The sequence below is a fragment of the Schistocerca piceifrons genome, chromosome 2, assembly GCF_021461385.2.
Source record: "Schistocerca piceifrons isolate TAMUIC-IGC-003096 chromosome 2, iqSchPice1.1, whole genome shotgun sequence".
Classification (NCBI taxonomy): Eukaryota; Metazoa; Arthropoda; class Insecta; order Orthoptera; family Acrididae; genus Schistocerca; species Schistocerca piceifrons.
In genome coordinates this window covers 40,846,173-40,868,572 of record NC_060139.1, presented here as the reverse complement: position 1 = coordinate 40,868,572, position 22,400 = coordinate 40,846,173, and the positions used below count along the sequence as shown (strand labels likewise).

General features: G+C 39.7%; 1 protein-coding gene across 1 annotated transcript in view; it reads right to left on the bottom strand.

The window, feature by feature from the left end:
- Nucleotides 1-21,776, bottom strand: part of LOC124774617 (serine protease snake-like) — a 217,153-nt gene extending 195,377 nt beyond the window's left edge. Inside the window, exons 1-2 of the mRNA XM_047249495.1 lie at nucleotides 21,467-21,776; nucleotides 2,897-3,089 (exon numbers count right to left, since the gene is read on the bottom strand). Coding sequence (XP_047105451.1) covers nucleotides 2,897-3,089; nucleotides 21,467-21,776 — 503 coding nt within the window. The remainder of the gene's footprint in view (nucleotides 1-2,896; nucleotides 3,090-21,466) is intronic.
- Between the last annotated feature and the right edge of the window lie 624 nt (nucleotides 21,777-22,400).

The window sequence follows — 22,400 nt, the reverse complement described above, 5'->3', positions numbered from 1 at the left end:
ATTTACATGATCATTTGGCCCAGAAAATGTTGTGTCTATATATACAACAAGTCACAATGATTTACAAAAAAGGTATCTGCATTTGCCGCAGGTGGCCTGTAAACACCGATAACTGTTATGTTATCTCTACCACGTTTTAGGTTTATTGCAGCAAATTCTGAAACTCCTTCCAAGCAGAAGGCACTCACATCAATAACATTAAAACTACTTTCATTTACAGTGAATATTGCTACACCTCCCTGAGTCTTGTCTTTTCTACTGAAGGCTGTGCAGAATTTCATACACAGTGGTTGACTAATGCTAATCAGAGCTTCATTGTACCAATGTTCAGTTACAACTAATATATCGGGTTTGTCAATCAGTGAAATTACATCTAGATCGTTATGCTTATTTCTAAGGCTACCAAGATTCTGGTGTATGATTTTAAGGCTGAGTTTTACGTGCTGGACCTTAGAGGATAATTTTGGACTAGCAATGAGGCCAGCAGGCTTTACAAATTTCCCTGCCTTGCCGGCGGTGGCTGGTGTTATGGCAGATTTTGTTGAGGTGGGTTGTACCACCCCATGGCAATGGACTTCTTTTCATCACTTTGTGAACAATGTCGCCTGACTTCCTCAATAATTTTGCTACTAACAATCTTTTTGCCTCTTTTGTTCATGTGCAGACCATGAGATGTGTGCACTTCCCTTTCTAGATAGCTGACATTTACTAGAGACACATTCTGAAATTTATTACATAGAGCTTTAATATTATCATTTGTTTTATGAACTTCCCAGTTCACAATTGAGTGTTTCATAAGATCATGCCTCTGTGGAATGTTGACAACAATTGTTTTAGTGCCATTTAACTTACCCAGTACCATTTTCATATGTCTATTTGCATCATTTGCTTGATTTCTTGCTACATCATATGAACCTCCCATAATAACGACACAGTCATTGGATGAGAAGGAGTCACAATCCTGCATGCACGGTTTCACCACAGCAGAAAGAGGGACTTTAGGCTGGATGTGGCCTACAGCTGCAAAGTTGTCTTGCATATTTTCGATGTTTTGTGCTATTTCACGTCCATGGCTGCCTCCATGTAATAGAATCCGGTCCTGCTTGTGTTTCTGATTGTCGTCGGTTCTTCTGTTTTTCTCTAGTAGGGACGATTTCTTGCATATACTTTCACAGATTCCATTTCCTTGGACGGTTTATTTACGTTCAGTTTCACGTTTTGCACACGAGTTTGGGATTTTGTGTTTTCTGAACTTAACAGTGACAGTTTTTTTTTTCTTTTTTAGTTTGAAGGATTACATCTGGTTTGCACGGACTGAACTCGTTCTTGTTCCACTATTTCATCGAGAGTTTGAAACCTGTTTTGAGTAATGACGGCGGGAAAGCTTTCCTTGGTTTTTAGTTTAGGCCTACATTCGTTCATCAGGCGCTGTTGTTCAAATTCACACACTTTCTTATTTAAGAGAGTATCTTCAGCATTTAGGCTCTGGATTTCACTTACCATATCGTCGACTAGTCCAGATAACTCACACCTGCAGTCACAAATTTTTGCTTTATGATTGTTATCTGAGCTCTTAACGCAGCACTGACTACAGTTCCAGCATGTTATAAATTCATTATTTTCTTTCACAGATGATTCGACTTTTGCACACCGAAAATGATACGAGTTATTACATTCCTTGCACGTGATTCCGGTTTTCAGCACTTTTCCACATTTTTTACACTTTTCTCCGTCAAAACACGGGTTTTTACGTAAGCTAAGAACTTTACCATTACTATTTGCCGCCATTAATGTCTTGGTGATATTAAGCCGTTTTAATTCCCCAGCTGATATTTTAAATCTCCACTTACAGTACGCCTTGATTTGGTTTTCTTTTTCTGGCATAAATGCATGGTCTTCCATCCTTTTAAATAGTCCTACAGTAAGTCTGTCTTTTCTTAGAATGATAACACTATATTTTGTGTTTCTGTGTCTTTATGCCAGTGCTCAGTGACACAAACTCACTAACTACTGTGCAGTTCAAAGACTGGAACTCAATTTCCAATTGTTGTATGTTATTTTTTATTGAATGATTGTTTTGATGATGGATTGTTTAGTCTGCAAAATGCTCCATGTTACTTTCCGAATGATTGCTTTTCCTTTACGACACAGTATGTGTATTATTTGATTTTCCAGCCCACTCACTATCAATATATGGTCTTCCTTCAAAACATCCTTATGTAAAAACCTTAAGTCCTCTATCACTTGACTTACTCCCGAATATCATTTGAAAATGCTGGTGCCCTTGTGTACTGATCTTAAGCTTTCCTGCATCTGACGACCTGAACCTCAGTCACGCCTACTGTCTAACAGGAGCACTTTCTTCTTCCCAACACACTGAACATTCCTAGACTTTCTAATATCAGCTTAAATATGCTGCACATTTCTAGCTGCTACTCCTAACTAAGGGTCTTCTCAATCAATGAAGATTTAATGAGAAATAATGTAGACTTGGTGATTTTGTACTCTGAGAAAGCATTTATATTCACAATAGACAGTAAGTATGTTGCAATGTGAGCATTATGGTACAAGAGATACCTAACCATCATGTTGTATCAAGTAAACAGCAATATTTGGTCAGAGCTGCCTTTTTGATGTATGGCACTTGTTTGTTAATCATGCTTACAGTACTCATTACAACTTGTCACCACTGTTGAGGAACAGTTAGTACAATTGTATCTTCCTGCAGCCATGATATAATTTTAATGCAAGACATGCACATCCACCAAGAGTGTCGTACATGATTTACTTAAATGTGTCACCTGTCACTCAGTTATACTACTATTTACTAGAATCCAATGTTTTAACAACAGTGAGGTACAACATGTAAAAACAGTTGTAAGTTAAGGTTTTCTACCTGGATGGTTGATCTCCTGTGATTAGTTGTTTAGAGGCAGCAGAATCTTCACAACACACTATGGCTACCCTGCCTTGGAAGCCACATATGTCTGGCACAATTCCTTGGTACACCTTGTGGATAGCTGATGGACATAAACTGATATGCAGGCACTTCCCAGAGCCTCCATTCTTTGGCTGGCACAGTTCATCTTCTGTAACAATAAAAATAGGTGTATCTGAAGTAACAATGCTCCTTTAAATGATCTAAAGCAACCAGCAGTTGTCCTTTTTCTCTGTTCATTGTACAATTCACCTTTACTAATGATGCTAGGGGTATGAATTTGATTATGACTATGTGCCATCAACAAATGTTTTGGTAATACATTTGATTAAGGGCTAAGATAAAAGTAGTGCAGTTGCATCAAAAATAATGAAGAATGTGACAGCTTCATGCAATAGTAAATCATCAATAATTCAACACAGCTGTGGGCCCAATTTCAATGGAGATCATCAAACAATGTTTCCTTGCAATAGCTACATGATACATAGGGTAGAAACCACTTATGTAATTGATATAAGCTATCACTGGTAACTACAACATGCCATAATTTCTTAACAGTTTTGGAAGCGCTTTGACATATTTTCAACTACATTAATATGAAACTTTGATAGCAACCACACAGTTCTCTGTCATATTCTGGAAATCAGCAACAGGTTAGAGTACCCAGTGCACTGTCAATTTATGCTGTGTATATTTTAACACTCACTGCATTAGTTACAACACTCACAAACCTTATGACTATCACATCTGCTGGTGTACGGAGATAGTTTAGTACTTGTATAAAAGTAAACTAAATATGTATGTTGTACAATGAAGTGGACTCTTGCTTGTTCTATTGTGACTGTTGTCTGAACTGCAAGTTGCCTACAGCTGATGTAATACAAGCCTTATTTGATATTATTAGTAACATATACACATCAGTTTTATCTACTAAGAAATTCATCAATGAATCAGAAGCAGTTGGCCGCCAACAAATCCTTTAGACACCTCTTAAACTGCAATTTATTAGTAGTTAAGCCTCTTATGGCTACCTGCAAGTTACTGAAACTGGACACCTTTTTGGACAAAAGTAAATGGCTTTACTGATTTCAGGAAATAAGCTGTTGGTTTGAAGAGAGACCTGTGGTCTAGGGGTAATATCTTTGACTAGCTATCAAAACATCGTTAGTCCTAGTTTCAAACCCCACAATTGCTTATATTTTGAACAAAATCATCAGAAATGGTAGCCAAAGGCTTCCAGAATAAGAAGTCACCCCCAATCTGTGAAAAGCCTTGTCAAAGAGGATGGACATGGAGACAGGTTCAGTGACTCTTTAAACCTTGGGATAGGAAACTGCACCTAAAAGGCAGAAGAAACAGCTTTGATCAAATGCATGAGGATGCAGAAGGCAATGGAAACTGCTGCATTGAAGATACACAATGTGTACCCGTAAGACAAGAGGCCAGCAAATAAATAATTAAATGTATTTATTCTCTCTCCATTGGAAAAAGAATCTGGAAGAGTCCTCCATTTGGATCTTTGGGGGGGGGGGGGGGGGAAGGGAAGGACAATGCCATGAAGGAGTGGACCTTGAGGAAAACAGGGAATAAGCAACAATTTGATAACAATCTAAGAGCTCAAGCTTGGAACGTCAGCATGTCAGAAGTTTTAAATGGTAAGGAAGCTAAGAGGTCTGGGTTAGGTTGTTTGGGGGAGGAGACCAACAAACAGCAAGGTCATCAATCTAATCGGATTACGGAAGGATGGGGAAGGAAGTAGGCTGTGCCCTTTCGAAGGAAACATCCTGGCATTTACCTGGAGTGATTTAGGGAAATCAGGATGGCTGGACACAGGATTGAACCGTGTTCCTCCCGAATGTGAGTCCAGTGTGCTAAACACTGCGCCATCTTGCTTGGTAAAAAAAAAAAGTCTGGCTCAATCTAGATATAGTGGGGTTTGTGAAGTGAAATCGAAGAAGACAAGGATCTTACATCAGATGAGTACAGGACAATATTAACAGCATCAGAAAATTGTATAACGGGAATGGAATTCATTATGAATAGGAAGGTTGGCCAGGAGGTGGGTTATCGTTCACTGTTCAGTGACAGGGTGGTTGTTATCAGAATCGACATAAACTTACACCAACAACAACAGTTCATGTATATATACTGATGTTGCAAGCAGACGATGAAGGGATATAAAATGAGTATGAAGGTAAAGAATGGGTAATTCAGCTTGTAAATGGAGATAAGAATCTAATAGTCATGGGAGATTGGAAAGCAGTAGTAGGGGAAGGAGTAGAAGGTAGTATTATAGGAGAATATAGGCTTGGCAGTAGAAACAAGAGAGGATAAAAGCTAATTGAATTCTGATATACATTTTTAGCTTGTGACAGTGAATACTCGGGAAAAGGCCAGGAGAGGCAGAAAGATTCCACATAGAATGTGTCTTGGTCAGGCAAAGATATCAAAATAAGCTACTGGATTGTGAGGCATACCCAGGACAGATACAAATCCTGATCACTATTTATTAATAATGATAAGAGGCTGAAGTTCAAGAGACTAGTTAGAGAGAATCAACGTGCAAAGAACTGAGATATGAAAGTATTAAGGAATGAAGACACATGCTTTCATACCTCTGTGGTTATAGACACCAAGATAATGGAGAGCCCAATAGACAGTTCAGTTGAAGAGGAATGGACATCTACAAAACATGTGGTCACTGAAGTTGGAAAGAAGAGCATAGGTACAAGAAAGGCAACTGCAAAGAAACCATGAGTAACAGAATAAACACTTTAGTTGATTGCATGTGTGCTGACCACATGGGTGCACCTGGGCTTGGGCATCTGCATACATAATCTTGTGGGTGCGCCACATCCACAAAACTTTTAGTTTGATAAAAACAAAATAACATAAATATTTCTCATTTGCCTCTCTCAAAACGTAATGAACTATTAAAATGCTGATATGGAGGTGAAAATTCCTGCCCTCTAAAACATGTCTGTGTCTGAGATGTCATTGCGCAAATGCAACCAAGCCTTTCTCTGGCCAAGATGGACGCACTCCCAAGAATAACAGTTGCACTGTACCATGATTGGAGTTCCATCTTTTCAGCTTGCTTTCATATTTCCTTGCAAGTGGCATGTTACAAATGCTGACTCTATTCATCAACAATTGTTTTAAAATATCAGCTTGCCATAAATGGGCAATAATAAAGAATGCTCTGAGATATATGGAAGCCGATTGTTACAGACTGACTAAATAGTAATTTTTTGTAACGTAACAACAGCGACATTTTTGATCTCAGTGAAATCGTTTTGAAATAATCTGGACTGTTGTTGTTTTGTTTGTTGAGACAATGACTTTGGAGGACACAGTAGCTTATATTGTAGACTGAAGGGCTGTTAACACATTAATAGCTATAGTGCATTCATAATTACTTTAGGACTGACAGTTCGGAAGCAGCACAGGTGAGCCCGGGACAGAGTTACTAAGACCCGCACGGAACTTGTGCGTAATCTCATGTTTCATTCAACTCGCTCACACACTCTAAGTATTAGATCTTTAAATGTGGAGCCGATGGTAGCTCGTTGCGAAATAGATTCACAATGCGATGGTTTCATTTTTAGTTTTTTAAAATGTTTATGTAGACAATAAAACGATAGTTTTCAAGAAACAACTTTTCGATGACTTTATCAAATTTTCGACATGCGAATGAAATGTCAAGAAAACATCAAATTTTCAGCTGTTTCAAACCTTAACTGTGTCGAAGATCTCTAATGCGAGATACACGATTGTAAATAATATGAAGAGCAATCGTCTGCTCGCGTACAGTAGCGATAGGCAACAGATGTCTATATCTGTAAACACCTGATATACTTCTTATATGCATCCTTATTTCCAGCACAACAAAAAATAAAATAACGTTTGTTTGGTATCTTAAATTGGACAACATCTATTCTGAGAAAGAAAAACAATACAAAAACGATCAATGTATTGCAGACATTATTTTGTATACTGTAATATGTATGCACAGATTGAATTCTAGAAATGTACTTTCTTTGGAATTAATATTTGATAACGCCGTCATATTCAAATTTCAAAACTTAATGTGAATTAATTTTGTTATGCCAGTACTTACAAGTGCAAACTGCGCACTCGAAACGTGTAGCTGAATCCGTTTGTGTTGCATCTCTATGTGAATAATGGTAAAACCCCATTGACATCATTCTCGTCGCTTGAAGTTTCGCTGTAACTATTGCCATTTAGAGAGATAATCATCTCTTCCACTGAAGTCTCCAAAGCACCTTCATACTGCCATGCTCTATCCATAATGTTGCGTGTGTGTTTGACGGCTTTCTTCCAGTCTTCAAAGGTAACATGAGTAATAGCTTCTTTAGTACGTGCTTCTACTGCGGAGAGCGTAAATTTTTGGTTGTTCCTGGCAACGCAAACCTCTAATTTGGGACTATATCAACTCTATAGGGTTGAAGTGACAGAAGTATGGTGGCAGCCTGACGACTGTATGCCCATATTTTTTTGCCAGTTGGTCGATTTCATATTTTGGAAATTGCGGTGTATGGAAGTTTATTTTTGCAGGTGGGCCTGTGTCTAATTCGTCCAGATACATTTGAACCAGAGTTTGATCTCATTTTTGTTGCTTGCAAGTCAGCTGTGCTACTGACTGAGCAAGAGCAGCTCAGTGTATGCTTGTTCAAATGGTTCAAATGGCTCAGAGCACTATGGGACTTAACAGCTGTGGTCATCAGTCCCCTAGAACTTAGAACTACTTAAACCTAACTAACCTAAGGACATCACACACATCCATGCCCGAGGCAGGATTCCAACCTGCGACCTAGCAGTCGCGCGGTTCCGGACTGCGCGCCTAGAACCGCGAGACCACCGTGGCCGGCAGTGTATGCTTGTAGTACTGGTATATTTTACTTTATCAAATCACAATTCTTCATAACACAGGCAGTCTTTATAAAAGATTATAAATGCAAGGTAATCATTTTAAAAAATAATGAGGCTCTAAAGAAAACATATACTACATTCTGCCCCTGGTATGCACCCACAGAAATTTTGGAAAGTCGCCACCCTTGCTAGATCAACGAAAGAAGGAAGTACAAAAACGTTGAGGTAACTTAAGGGAAGTCACTAAGGAATGAAATAAATAGGAAGTGCTGGGCAGCTAAGGCGAAATGACTGCATGAAAAAAATGTGAAGATATCGAAAAGAAATAATTTTCAGGACAGACTCAGCGTACAATAAAACTCGTAACTTTTGGTGAAACTAAAAGCAAGGGCTATAACATTACAAGTGCATTGGGGTTTCCTCCGTTAAAAGCAAAGGAGAGAGTGAATAGGTGGAAGGAGTACGCTGAAGGCCTCTAGGAGGTGGAAGATTTATATGATGACATCATAGAAGAAAAAGCAATGAGAGTTGATAAGAAAGAGATAAGGGATCCACTATTAGAATCAGAATTTAACAGAGGTTTGAACACTTAAGACCACACAGGGCGGAAGAGACAGTTAACATTGCATCGACATTTCAAAAATCACTAGGAAACTGGCAATAAACCGACTATTTGTGTTGGTGTTTGGAATGTATGAGACTGTCGATATACGAGGGTAGTCTGAAAAGTTTTCGGAATGGAATAGAAAAAAGTACTTACATCACTGAAACATTTTTTAGTTTTCAATGTAGTCTCCTTGTTGATCAATGCGCTTGGTCAAACGATGTTCCAGTGCTTTGACCCTATCTCGAAAATGAGTTACCTCCAGGCCTGCAAAATAATTGTCAGCTCAAGTTATCAATTCTTGTTAAAGTCAATCTTCGTGCACCAAGAAAAATTTTCAGTTTTGGGAAGAGATGGAATACTGACGGAGACAAATCAGGTGAATAATAAGGGTGAGGCAACAATTCACACCTTAGTTCGTGTAATTTTGCCGTGGCGATGGCACGTGTGTGGGCGCGCATTGTCTTAATGAAGATGACTTTCTTCCTTGACAAACCTGGCCTTATTTGGCGTATCTTTTGTTGCAGTTTATCCAGGAGGTTAGCATAGTATTCTCCAGCAATTGTTTGCCAGCGGGGAGATAATGTACAAACAGAATCCCCTTCGCATCCCAGAACACTGATGCCATGACCTTTCCCGCTGAAGTAATTGTCTTTGATTTCTTTGGTGGCAGAGAATCAGCATGTTTCCACTGCCTTCGACTGTGTTTTATCTCTGGGGTATAGCAGTGCACCCAAGTTTCATCTGTGGTCACAAACTGGCGCAAAAAATCTTGTTCGTTTCTGCTAAAACGGGCCAAACATTGTTCCAGTATGTCCATTCTTATGCGTTTTTGATCCAGCATCAAGAGTCATGGCACCCATCTTGCAGATGATTTTTTCATTTCTAATTCTTCAGTTAAAATGTGATGTAGCCTTTCAGATAACATCTGGCAAATGTGAGCAATTTCATGCACTTTCAATTGGCTATAACACATGACTGTTCCGTGCACTTTTGCAATTATTTCTGGAGCAGTGACACGTCATGGCTGACCACTTGGCGAATCACCATCTAAGCTATCCCAACAAAATTTAAATTCATTTGTCCACTTGGCAACAGTTGACTATGAAGGAGCAGACTCCCCAAGTGTATTCTGGAAATGAGCATGAATGTCCTTTGCTTTCATACCTTTCTTTACGAAGTCCTTAATTATTCTCCATCTTTGCAAATCACTACACGGGAATTAGAACAAAGCGATGTCACCACCACAGCTCTCTTCCAAGAGCACTGATGTGGCACATGTTTACAGGCAATAGTCCAATGAATATCATGTGAACAACTCTGTTATTTATTTTATCCATCTTTCAGCATTAACATGCAATCAATGTTGTCAGAAGAATGACAGCTATTTGTAATTGTGTTACATAACAAAATATTGCATGGTAAAAATATAGCAGTGTTTTATCCTATTAGCTTATAACTGCCTCTGCATCCATATCTGTACATAACAGTAAGTCTTAATTTGTCAGCATTAACATGCAATCGATGTCGTTAGAGGAATTATAGCTATTTGTACATTATGTTTCATATAACAAAATATTACATGATAAAAAATATAGAGTGTTGTACCCTATTAGCTTACAGCTGCCTCTACACCCATATCTATACACAACAGTAAGCCTTAATTTATCAATAAATTAGGTCATCTTTACAACTATTCTGAAATTCTTCTGTACTATAGAAAGTATTTTCCTTCACCCAAACTTTGGTTTTAGTTTTGAAAATATCCAGTGAAACCAATTGAGTCTGTGCAGGTAAAGTTTGATTAATTTTTGCCCGTGTAGTCGTAGCTAGATTAGGTTTTCTTAAGCCTGGTTGTGGGTATATCAATCATATTTGTTTGTCGAGTATTGTGTTGATGAACAGATTCCCTTATAGTGTAGTGGTTTAAGTGTTCTATTTAATAGGCAACAATATATGTAAAAAAATGCGACTGTGAGAATTTTTTAAGTCTTTAAAGTAAGGTGTACATGAGGTCTTGTTGTCATTGATTCCATAAAGACATCTAATTGCTTTTTACTGTCAAGTGAAAATTTTTTTTGGCTCCTAGGGAGTTACACCTTACCCAATAAAAGAATGCCACAATGTAGATGACAGTGAGAGAAGGTGTAGTATGAATGAAGTAATAAATCTTGTGTGTAGTTTGGGTAGTAAGTAGATAACTTGTGATAACTTTTGACACACATAAGCTGTATGTGTGTCCCAAGTTGACTGCAAGTCAACGTATATCCCTATTAGTTTAACAGATGATAATGCAGTGTTACTATTTGATTGACTGAAGTTTATCTTGACAGTCTTTTCATGGTTCATAGTTAACTCAGTAGCTTTGAATCGGATATAAGATATTTTGAGACATCTTCACTTTCTTCCTTCAATTTGTTTATATCCTTTCTGCACTTAGCTAATGTTGTGTCATCAGCATAGAGGATAGATTTACAGGGTAAGTTACTCATAAAGTCATTTAAAAAATAATATAAATAGTAGAGGGCCAAGCACTCAGCCCTGAGGAACACCTCATTTTATACTTAGAGTCTGTGACTTTTGGCCATTATGTTTTACATTTTGTTTTCTGTTGCTGATGTATGATTCAGTTAGTGAGAGTTCCAAGTGTCTGATTCCATAGCAACACAGTATCTAATAATAATTTGTGGTTAACTGAGTCAATAAGAATGGCTTCAGCAGATAATTCTGACTTGAATGAGCTTAGTACAAAAGAGATAAGATTTTCAACTGCTTTGACTATTGGTGAGTTAGACCTAAATCCATACTGAGAATCATTTAATATATTATTGTGAGATAGGTGTATGCATATTTGCTGCAGTATGCAATATTCTATTATTTTTGAGAGAGTATGCACAAGCGAAATTGAGCAATAATTATTGATACAGGACTTGTCATCCTTTTTGTAAAATGGTATGACAACTGACTTTGAGACATTCTGGAAAGTTTCTACTAGAGAGCATCCAGTTTATCAGTATGCAAAGAGGATATGATATAAGAACTACAAGTTTTTTAATTACAAAGTTTGACAGGCCATAAACATCTTCAGATATGGCTAATTTAGAGGTTGCTTTAATTATATCAATTACTTGTACTTCTCTCCATTTACAAGCTGAAAGTATGTTTGCAACGTTTTGTTGAAAACTTCTGTCAGATGTTGGTTGAAAGATAGGTGCATGTGTAGAATTGGAATTCTGTTTCTCCTGCGTTGAGAGACTAAGGTTGGCAGAGTTGACAAAAAAGTGATTGAAATCATCAACAGTAATGTTAGCAGCATCTGTGTTGTCTTTATAGTTTATATCAATACCTAGCTCTGCTATTATTACTTTCCATGGGGCCTCACATTTATTGTGTGATTTTTTAATGAAATCACCATTTGCTTTATATTTGGCTATTTGAATTTCAGATCTGTATTTTATTTTCTAATTTTTGTAAGTTTCTGTATCTACTGTTCCCTTTTTGACCTTATCATGATAAGTAGTTACCAATAGTCCTAGTTTTTGTAATTGAGGTGAAAACCACTTCTGTAAGGTTGAGTAGCTAGGTTTCCTGACTGTTTTTTTGTTTTTTTAACAGTGGACAGTATGTATGGAAGATTTCAGAAATCATTTTGAGGAATGTGCTGAAGGCTTCATCCACATTTCTGGAGGAATGTATAACAGTATTCCAGTCTATTGACTTAAGTTCTTCTCTGAAAATAGTCTCACACACTGAGTTTGTTTCTGGCCTTCTTTTGGTTTTACAGTAGTTAGTTTCATCCATATACCTCTATGGTACGACAGGTAATCGGTATTAAATAAGCCTAGCTCGAAATGACATTTGTATACATTTGTTATTAGATTCTCAAGACAGAAGAAATGCCTTGTAGGACTTCATTAGCATGGAAGAGATTATAGGATCTTAATATATTTACTAAATTAACATTACTGGCTTTTATTTTCCTAATGTCTATGTTTAGATCCCCAAAAATTAATATTTTGTATTTAGCATTCTTTTCTATACTGATCGCAAGTTTTTCTAAACATTCTATAAATTGTTCTACATTACTTTCAGGAGTGTGATATAAAGAAAACGTTATGAGCTGTATGCTACGTATAATCAAAGCAGCTGCTTCAAAAACACCTTTAATGCATAAGTCACTAACTTCAAGAACAGAAAACCTTAAGTCTAGATCATTGCTAACATATATGGATGAACCACCATAAGATTCACTGGGTCTGTAGTAGTAGGTAGCTAATTTGAAACCTGATGGTACATACAGTTTATATCTTCTTCCTTTAACCAATGTTCGTTTACACATAAAATCATTCTTTTGTTACTTCTTTATAGTATACCAAGCTCATTCTCCCCCCTCCCCGCCTCCCCATGAACCATGGACCTTGCTGTTGGTGGGGAGGCCTGCGTGCCTCAGCGATACAGATAGCCGTACCGTAAGTGCGACCACAACGGAGGGGTATCTGTTGAGAGGCCAGACAAACGGGTGGTTCCTGAAGAGGAGCAACAGCCTTTTCAGTAGTTGCAGGGGCAACAGTCTGGATGATTGACTGATCTGGCCTTGGAACACTGACCAAAACGGCCTTGCTGTGCTGGTACTGCGAATGGCTGAAAGCAAGGGGAAACTACAACTGTAACTTTTCCTGGGGACATGCAGCTTTACTGTATGGTTAAATGGTGATGAAATCCTCTTGGGTAAGATATTCCAGAGGTAAAATAGTCCCCCCTTTGGATCTCCGGGCAGGGACTACTCAAGAGGATGTCACTATCAGGAGAAAGAAAAGAGGTGTTCTACGGATTGGAGCATGGAATGTCAGATCCCTTAATCGGGCATGTAGGTTAGAAAATTTAAAAAGGGAAATGGATAGGTTAAAGTTAGATATAGTGGTAATTAGTGAAGTTCGGTGGCAGGAGGAACAAGACTTTTGGTCAGGTGAATACAGGGTTTTAAATACAAAATCAAACAGGGGTAATGCAGGAGTAGGTTTAATAATGAATAAAAAAATAGGAGTACAGGTAAGCTACTACAAGCAGCATAGTGAACGCATTATTGTGGCCAAGATAGACACAAAACCCACGCCTACTACAGTAGTACAAGTTTATATGCCAACTAGCTCTGCAGATGACGAAGAAATTGAAGAAATGTATGGTGAAATAAAAGAAATTATTCAGATAGTGAAGCGAGACGAAAATTTAATAGTCATGGGTGACTGGAATTCGAGAGTAGGAAAAGGGAGAGAAGGAAACGTAGTAGGTGAATATGGATTGGGGGTAAGAAATAAAAGAGGAAGCCACCTGGTAGAATTTTGCACAGAGCATAACTTAATCATAGCTAACACTTGGTTCAAGAATCGTAAAAGAAGGCTGTATACCTGGAAGAATCCTGGAGATACTAAAAGGTATCAGATAGATCATATAATTTTGGGCACCCATCGTGCACAGAACTTACGGTAACCCAATCTTGCTGTCACTATCTCGTACAAGAGAGTCTTAGAAATCTGTGGAAAACCAGTAGACAACTCCGACGTTGAGAAACGTCGATTTTCACGAACTTTTGCATCAACTGTCTGAACGAGTTCGTCAGTCACCAATGATGGTCTACCACTCCTCTCTTCATCATGAACGTTTTCTCGTCCACTTTTAAATAAACGTACCCATTCACGGACATTTCCTTCACTCATAACTCTTGGTCCGTACACGGCACAAAGCTCACGATGAATAGCTGCTGCAGAATATCCTTTGGCTGCAAAAAACCTTATGACAGCACGCACTTCACATTTGGCGGGGTTTTCTATTGCAGCACACATTTCAAACTGCCACAAAAACTAAACTAGCGCAGGTACGACGTTCACTCGACCACGGCTTGATGCAGACTGACCTGTTGAGTGCGTGAACGCACAGATGGCGTTGCTACTCCCCCCACAACCCGCACTGTGACCAATCGAGGGCTAGCAGAAATCCTTGGATAACAGAAGAAATATTGAATTTAATTGATGAAAGGGCAAAATATAAAAACACAGTAAATAAAGCAGACAAAAAGGAATACAAACGTCTCAAAAATGAGATCGACTGGAAGTGCAAAATGGCTAAGCAGGGATGGCTAGAGGACAAATGTAACGATGTAGAGGCGTATATCACTAGGGGTAAGATAGATACTAACTACAGGAAAATTAAAGAGACCTTTGGAGAAAAGAGAGCCACTTGTATGAATATCAAGAGCTCAGATGGAAACCCAGTTCTAAGCAAAGAAGGGAAAGCAGAAAGGTAGAAGGAGTATATAGAGGGTCTATACAAGGATGATGTACTTGAGGACAATATTATGGAAATGGAAGAGGATGTAGATGAAGATGAAATGGGAGATATGATGCTGCGTGAAGAGTTTGACAGAGCACTGAGAGACCTGAGTCGAAACAAGGCCCTGCGAGTAGACAACATTCCATTAGAACTGCAGATGGCCTTGAGAGAGCCAGTCCTGACAAAACTCTACCATCTGGTGAGCAAGATGTACGAGACAGGCGAAATACCCTCAGCCTTCAAGAAGAATATAATATTCCCAATCCCAAAGAAAGCAGATGTTGACAGATGTGAAAATTACTGAACTATCAGTTTAATAAGTCATGGCTGCAAAATACTAACGCGAATTCTTTGCAGTCGAATAGATAAACTAGTAGAAGCCGACCTCGGGGAAGATCAGTTTGGATTCCATAGAAATATTGGAACATGTGAGGTAATACTGACCCTACGACTTATCTTAGAAAATAGATTAAGGAAAGGCAAACCTACGTTTCTAGTATTTGTAGACGTAGAGAAAGTTTTTGACAATGTTGACTGGAATACTCTCTTTCAAATTCTGAAGGTGGCAGGGGTAAAATACAGGGAGCGAAAGGCTATTTACAATTTGTACAGGAACCAGATGGCAGTTATAAGAGTCGAGGGACATGAAAGGGAAGCAGTTGTTGGGAAGGGAGTGAGACAGGGTTGTAGCCTGTCCCCGATGTTATTCAATCTGTATATTGAGCAGGCTGTGAAGGAAACAAAAGAAAAATTCGAAGTAGGTACTAAAATCCATGGAGAAGAAATAAAAACTTTGAAGTTCGCCGATGACATTGTAATTCGGTCAGAGACAGGAAAGAACTTGGAAGAGCAGCTGAAAGGAATGGATAGTGTCTTGAAAGAAGGATAAGAGATGAACATCAACAAAAGCAAAACGAGGATAATGGAATGTAGTCGAATTAAGCAGGGTGATGCTGAGGGAATTAGATTAGGAAATGAGACACTTAAAGTAGTAAAGGAGTTTTGCTATTTGGGGAGCAAAATAACTGATGATGGTCGAAGTAGAGAGGATATAAAATGTAGACTGGCAATGGCAAGGAAAGCATTTCTGAAGAAGAGAAATTTGTTAACATCGAGAATAGATTTAAGTGTCAGGAAGTCGTTTCTGAAAGTATTTGTGTGGAGTGTAGCCATGTATGGAAGTGAAACATGGACGGTAAATGGTTTGGACAAGAATAGAATAGAAGCTTTAGAAATGTGGTGCTACAGAAGAATGCTCAAGATTAGATGGGTAGATCATATAACTAATGAGGAGGTATTGAATAGGATTGGGGAGAAGAGAAGTTTGTGGCGCAACTTGACTAGAAGAAGGGATCGGTTGGTAGGACATGTTCTGAGGCATTAAGTGATCACCAAATTAGTATTGAAGGGCAGCGTGGAGGGTAAAATCGTAGAGGGAGACCAAGAGATGAGTACACCAAGCAGATTCAGAAGGATGTAGGTTGCAGTATGTACTGGGAGATGAAGAAGCTTGCACAGGATAGAGTAGCATGGAAAGCTGCATCAAACCTTGCATGCAGTAGAATCAGTCTGCCCCCCTTACCAGACAGCATTTGCATTGTTGCTTAATCGTATTGTCTGTCCACCCCCAATTAACTACGTGACCAGAATTAACTCACGTTTCATCGAACCAAACCACTTCATTAACATTTACGCTAAATATTTGTCTTGAAAATCAGCATCGCAATGCAGCAATATCCTCCCTTTCCATCAATAGCGAAAAGTCCTCATTCTTTAAGTGTCACCAATAACTTTGAGAGTGTGGGATGTTCCTTTCTGCGATATTAATTGTAAACATGTCGATGAACTGCATCCTCTGCAAATGAATCTAAAATTCGTAACACGCTTGTAACACGCTTATCCATAGAACGTTTCTTGCCGGGAGTACCAAGTTTGGATGGTTCACCAGCTTTCTTTTTGTCTCAAACACATCCTTCCTAATTTTTACGACAGTGTTTTTGTTGATATTCAGGGCTGCTGCCGTTCCATCTACTACCTTGCTAACGGAGAGTAGTGAACCACCATTAAGTTTATCACTCTCAAAGTAAGCTCTTAACGAACAAACCATTTCTCTACACTATCCTCGTAAAGCAGTCCCCTGTCCATGAGAACGACTCGAACTTTTCCACTTCTAACTTTCGATGCACTTTTTTCTGACATGTTAAAGAAGACAACGGGTAACTGTCACAGAAACAATATGGTACTCCTAACCCGCAACAAAACAAACACAGCGTGCAGCTATCGCACAGACTCATTCACTGCAGCTAAATCGCGGCACAGGTGGACGTGTTGTGGACTGAAATTTGGCTCCTCAGAGTGCACATGCCTGCTGGGCTGTGGCTACAGCCATCACGGGACTGGCTGAATCCGAGCCGTGCCTCCGCCGCGGCCTTCTCCCTACCACTTCCGTCGTAGCTGTCAATACTAAAGTGATTTTGAATAGACTATAGTACAAAGTAGAGGTCTACTGAGGGGATGTATGGGTCAGAAGCTCTTTGTCAGGCAAAAATTTTCACAATTTTCAAACGTTGCTTGATTACTGAATGCATGTGGAAAGCTGTAATACAGCATTGAAAATTGGCTTTGGGAAGGATAACGGCACCAGAGAGGCAGTTCTAGTGTTGCGACTGTTAATGGAAGCAAGACCAAAGAAAAACCGAGACCCGCTCAAACGATTTGTCGACCTGGAAAAAGCTTTTGACAATGAAAAATGGTGCAAGATGTTCCAATTTCTGAGAAAAATAGAGGTAAGCTGTGTGGAAAGATGGGTAATAGAAGAACGGGTTCAAATGGTTCAAATGGTTCTGAACACTATGCAACTTAACTTCCGAGGTCATCAGTCGCCTAGAACTTAGAACTAATTAAACCTAACTAACCCAAGGACATCACACACATCCATGCCGGAGGCAGGATTCGAACCTGCGATCGTAGCGGTCGCTCGGCTCCAGACTGTAGCACCTCAGTAGCTCGGTACGGGGTTTTGTTGAAGGTTCGAGAACATACCTTCACCGAGGAGTCAAGCAGTATATTGCTCCCTCCTATGTATATCTCGCGAAGAGACCATGAGGATAAAATCAGAGAGATTCAAAAATGGTTCAAATGGCTCTGAGCACTATGGGACTAAACTGCTGTGGTCATAAGTCCCCTAGAACTTAGACCGACTTAAACCTAACTAACCTAAGGACAGCACACAACACCCAGCCATCACGAGGCAGAGAAAATCCCTGACCCCGCCGGGAATCGAACCCGGGAACCCGGGCGTGGGAAGCGAGGACGCTACCGCACGACCACGAGATGCGGGCTCAGAGAGATTAGAGCCCACACAGAGGCATACCGACAATCCTTCTTTCCACGAACAATACGAGACTGGAATAGAAGGGAGAACCGATAGAGATACTCAAGGTACCCTCCGCCACACAGCGTCAGGTGGCTTGTGGAGTGTGGATGTAGATGTAGATGTAGGAAACATATAAAGCTTAACATGAAGCGTTGAGTGACTAGCAGGAAGAGTTTGTGTACCTTCAATTTTAAACTTTTAAAACATAAAAAATGAAATCCATTTTGGCCCTGAGAATATAAGTAAATGCAAAAAGCGCATAGATAAAACGCGGTAGAAGTTAAAATATTTACGACAGCCTAAGAAAGTTTTAATCCACTTCTAATGCGAAGAAAAATATACAGGGCGTCCCTCCTAAGAATCGTCATGCGCACTTACTCTGATGCTTCGACAGTTATTTGTAACCATTTAGCTGTATAAATCATTTAAAATTTGCAATTTCGTTTTTGTAACATGATGCTGGCGTCGCTACGTCTTTAATGCGACGCCCATGACGATAGAAAACATGGGTATGTTTTCGATTACAAACAAATTGGTTTTTACAGATGGTTTTTAAAGCGAAGCTTTACCGCCCATTCAGTAGTCTACTGGCGTATTTGTTTTTATCAGTATGTGTTAAGAGGGCAGCAAAACCGTAAAAATGACCAGTAATCCAGCAGTAACTGAGCAGCACTCTTCCGTGGCGGTTGAAGTAGTCGCGCGTCAGTTCGTGTTTTACTGCCCTGTTAATACATAGATAAAACAAATACCGCACTAGACTAATCTGAATGGGCACTTAAAGTACCTCTTTAAAAATCACTTTGTTTGTAATGGGAAAGAAACCGGCACTTTCCGTCGACAAAGGGCGACGCATGAAGGGCGTGATGAAATTAATTTGTTTGGGTTGTCTCCAGGGCTACATACTGCCAAATTTAAAGCGTGAAAATCTGCCGAACGTACCCCCGACACTTCGATCATTCACCCATTGACACTCTCTCTCACCCCCCCCCCCCCCCCAATTCCACAGCCCACCCCCACCCTCACCCACACACACAAAAAGGCGAGGTCGATTCTACTACGTGTAAGCCCTTATTTTTAAGCTGCATTAGAGTACGGTACACTGAAGCACTATCAACTAGAAACAGAAAATAAAACAAATACAGAGGGCTGCAATGACATCCAAAGCAGCTGGGAAAAAATAAAAACTGGTATTTTCGAAGCAGCAGCGGAAGTAATAGGAAAAGAAAGGACAGAGAAAAGGAAGGAATGGATCACTAATGACCTACTAAATATGATGGAAGTAAGAAGGAAATTAAAAAATTCTGTGAAGAGGGAAGACCAAGAGAAATACAGGAGTCTGAAAAACAGAATCAACAGAGAGGCAAAACAAGCAAGAGAAAAATACCTTGATGATCTCTGTATTTCAGTTGAGGACAACATGAGAAAGGGAAATATTGACAAGGCCTATGAATTTGTGAGACATTTCTTTGGAGACAGAAGAAACAAGTGTTGGGCTGTGATGGATGAAGATGGCAATATGTTGGATGACGATGATGAAGTTGCAAGAAGATGGAAACTATATATAGGAAAACTGTACAGAGGACCAGAAATGTCTGAAAACATCATGGAAGAATAAACAGAAGTAGATGCACACAAGATAGGTGAACCTATATTAAAGGAAGAGTTTTAACTAGCTCTGAAAACACTGAAAAACAACAAATCGCCTGGTATAGAAAATATCCCAGCTGAACTTCTGAAATATGGAGGAGCAAAACTGAATCAGGAGTTGTATAATCTTGTTTTCAACATGTACGAGCAGGGTAAAATTCCTACAGACTTTGAGAAAAACATTACGATCCCCATTCCAAAGAAGGCAACTGCTACAAGATGTGAAAATTATAGAACGCTCAGTCTAGTTACTCACGCCTCTAAAATAGTAACCTCAATTATCCTAAAACGCATAGAACAAAAAGTCGAAGCTACGCTCTCCAAAGACCAGTTTGGATTCCGGAAGGATAGAGGAACCAGGGAAGCAATATTTGCTCTAAAACTAATAATAGAGAAACGACTAGATAAGAACCTGACAACATACATAGCTTTCGTAGATGTAGAAAAAGCCTTTGATAATGTTGGATGGGATAAGATGTTTGAGGTACTCCAAAAAGTAGGAATAGACTATAAAGACAGAAAAATGATATGGAAGAGGTGCAGATACGGAAAGGTGTCCGACAAGGTTGAGCACTATCCCCTGTTATCTTTAACCTATACATTGAAGAGGTGCTGAAAAAAGTATGGGAAAATTCACAGACAGGTGTAGTAACTCATGGCCAACGAATAGATATGATAAAATATGCCGATGATATAGCTGTCCTAGCTGAAAGTGAAGAAGATCTTGTAGTTCTACTGAATAGAATGGATAAAGTTATGGGGGAAGAATATAACATGAGAATTAATAAAGCAAAAACAAAAGCAATTGCATTCGACAAAAAAGATCAAGTGAAAGTCCAAGTTAATGTAGGCAATGAACTGCTTGAATAAGCTGATAAATTTACTTATCTGGGCATTAATATTACCAGGAATGGAAGGAGCAAGGCAGAAGTGAGAAGTAGAAATGATCAAGCAAGGGCTGCTTTTAACAAGAAGAAAAACATCTTAACATCTAAGAGCATCAGCCTTGAAATCAGGAAAAGATTTTTGAAATCATGTGTGTGGAGTGTGGCATGCTATGGGTGTGAAACATGGACTCTCGGGACGGAGGAAGACCAGAAGCTAAATTCTTTTGAAATGTGGTGCTAGAGACGCATGCTCAAAATAAAACGTATCGACAAGGTCACAAACGAAGTGGTTCTGGAAAGAGCAGGCGAGAAGAGAAGCTTCTGAAATTTCATTGTTAAAAGAAGACTGCAATTTACAGGCCATCTATTAAGACATAATGGACTCCTGAACACAATCATAGAGGGATATGGCGAGGGAAAAAGACCAAGAGGAAGATCACGGCTGAGGTACATGGACCAAATCGTGAAAGACGTGGGATGTACCACCTATAAAGAAATGAAGAGAAAAGCTGAAAGACGCACAGAACGGAGACAAGCTGCCATTGTAGCAGTTGCAAACCAATCCTTGGATTGAGCACTACAGAAGAAGAGAAGAAGAGTACGGTACCATGGTTGTTTGCAGTGCGTTAATTAACAATCCTATCAAGTCATATGACCGACTACTGGCATACATTACCATAGCGCAGCGATAATATTCACATATCGCGTCAGTGACAGGCGTCACATTTTCTCCCTGTTTAGCCATATGCACACACAAGAACATTAATTATTCGTGGATTCAGATGTAGACTCACCAATGCTTCCGGCGTTGGTTGCCGCTACGAGGAGCAAAAGCACGATTGTAGCAGATGGCCACATCGAGGGTCCCACGCGGGACAGAAAACGTCGCGTTGTCATATCGCTAACAACCGAACGTGTACATGGCACGTCGTACTCCGCGGATGTCATCAGACGACTGAAGCGCCCCACAGACGGTACCCGGTTGGTGGCTGCGCTCTCGGCTGACGTCACAGTTTGGAAGCCCGCGCACGCGTGTAGAAAGCTGTCCCGTTCCCACCCGGATGTACCAGCCTTGTTGTTGGGGTGCAGCTCCTCAGAAACCATTCTGCCTCACCGCCGGCGACACTGCCTTCCTATCACCGTGATCTTCGCGATTCCGGTACAGGGTTAGTTGTTATTTCCACAGGTTGCCTCTTCATCTATACGTAAATATACATCTACATCTATACTAAGCAAGTCACTCTGCAGTGTGTGAGCGAGGATTCTTTGTGTGTCAGCGACACTTCCCTCTTTTTCATGTTCCGGTCGCGAGTAATTCCCGGAAAGAACGATGGCCGATAAGCCTCCGTGTGGTTTTGAATCACTCCACTTTTATCTTCATGGTCCTTCCGCGAGATGTACATAAGAGGAAACTGATGTGTTGGTAAATGTGCCAACACCTTGTAGATAGAGGAGGCCGAAATGCACACTATCTAACGCAGACGGGCGTGAATTCTGGAACAGGATAAATAGTGAATGCTAATAAGAAAAGTATGCAGCTCCTCGAATACTTAACTTTTATATCTTCATTGGTTTACAACGTTCTTGGTGATACAAGTGAGACTCTATCTTGAGGTACATGCAATGTTACAAATGGCGCCTTGCTAGGTCGTAGCCATGGACTTAGCTGAAGGCTATTCTAACTGTCTCTCGGCAAATGAGAGAAAGGCTTCGTCAGTGTAGTCGCTA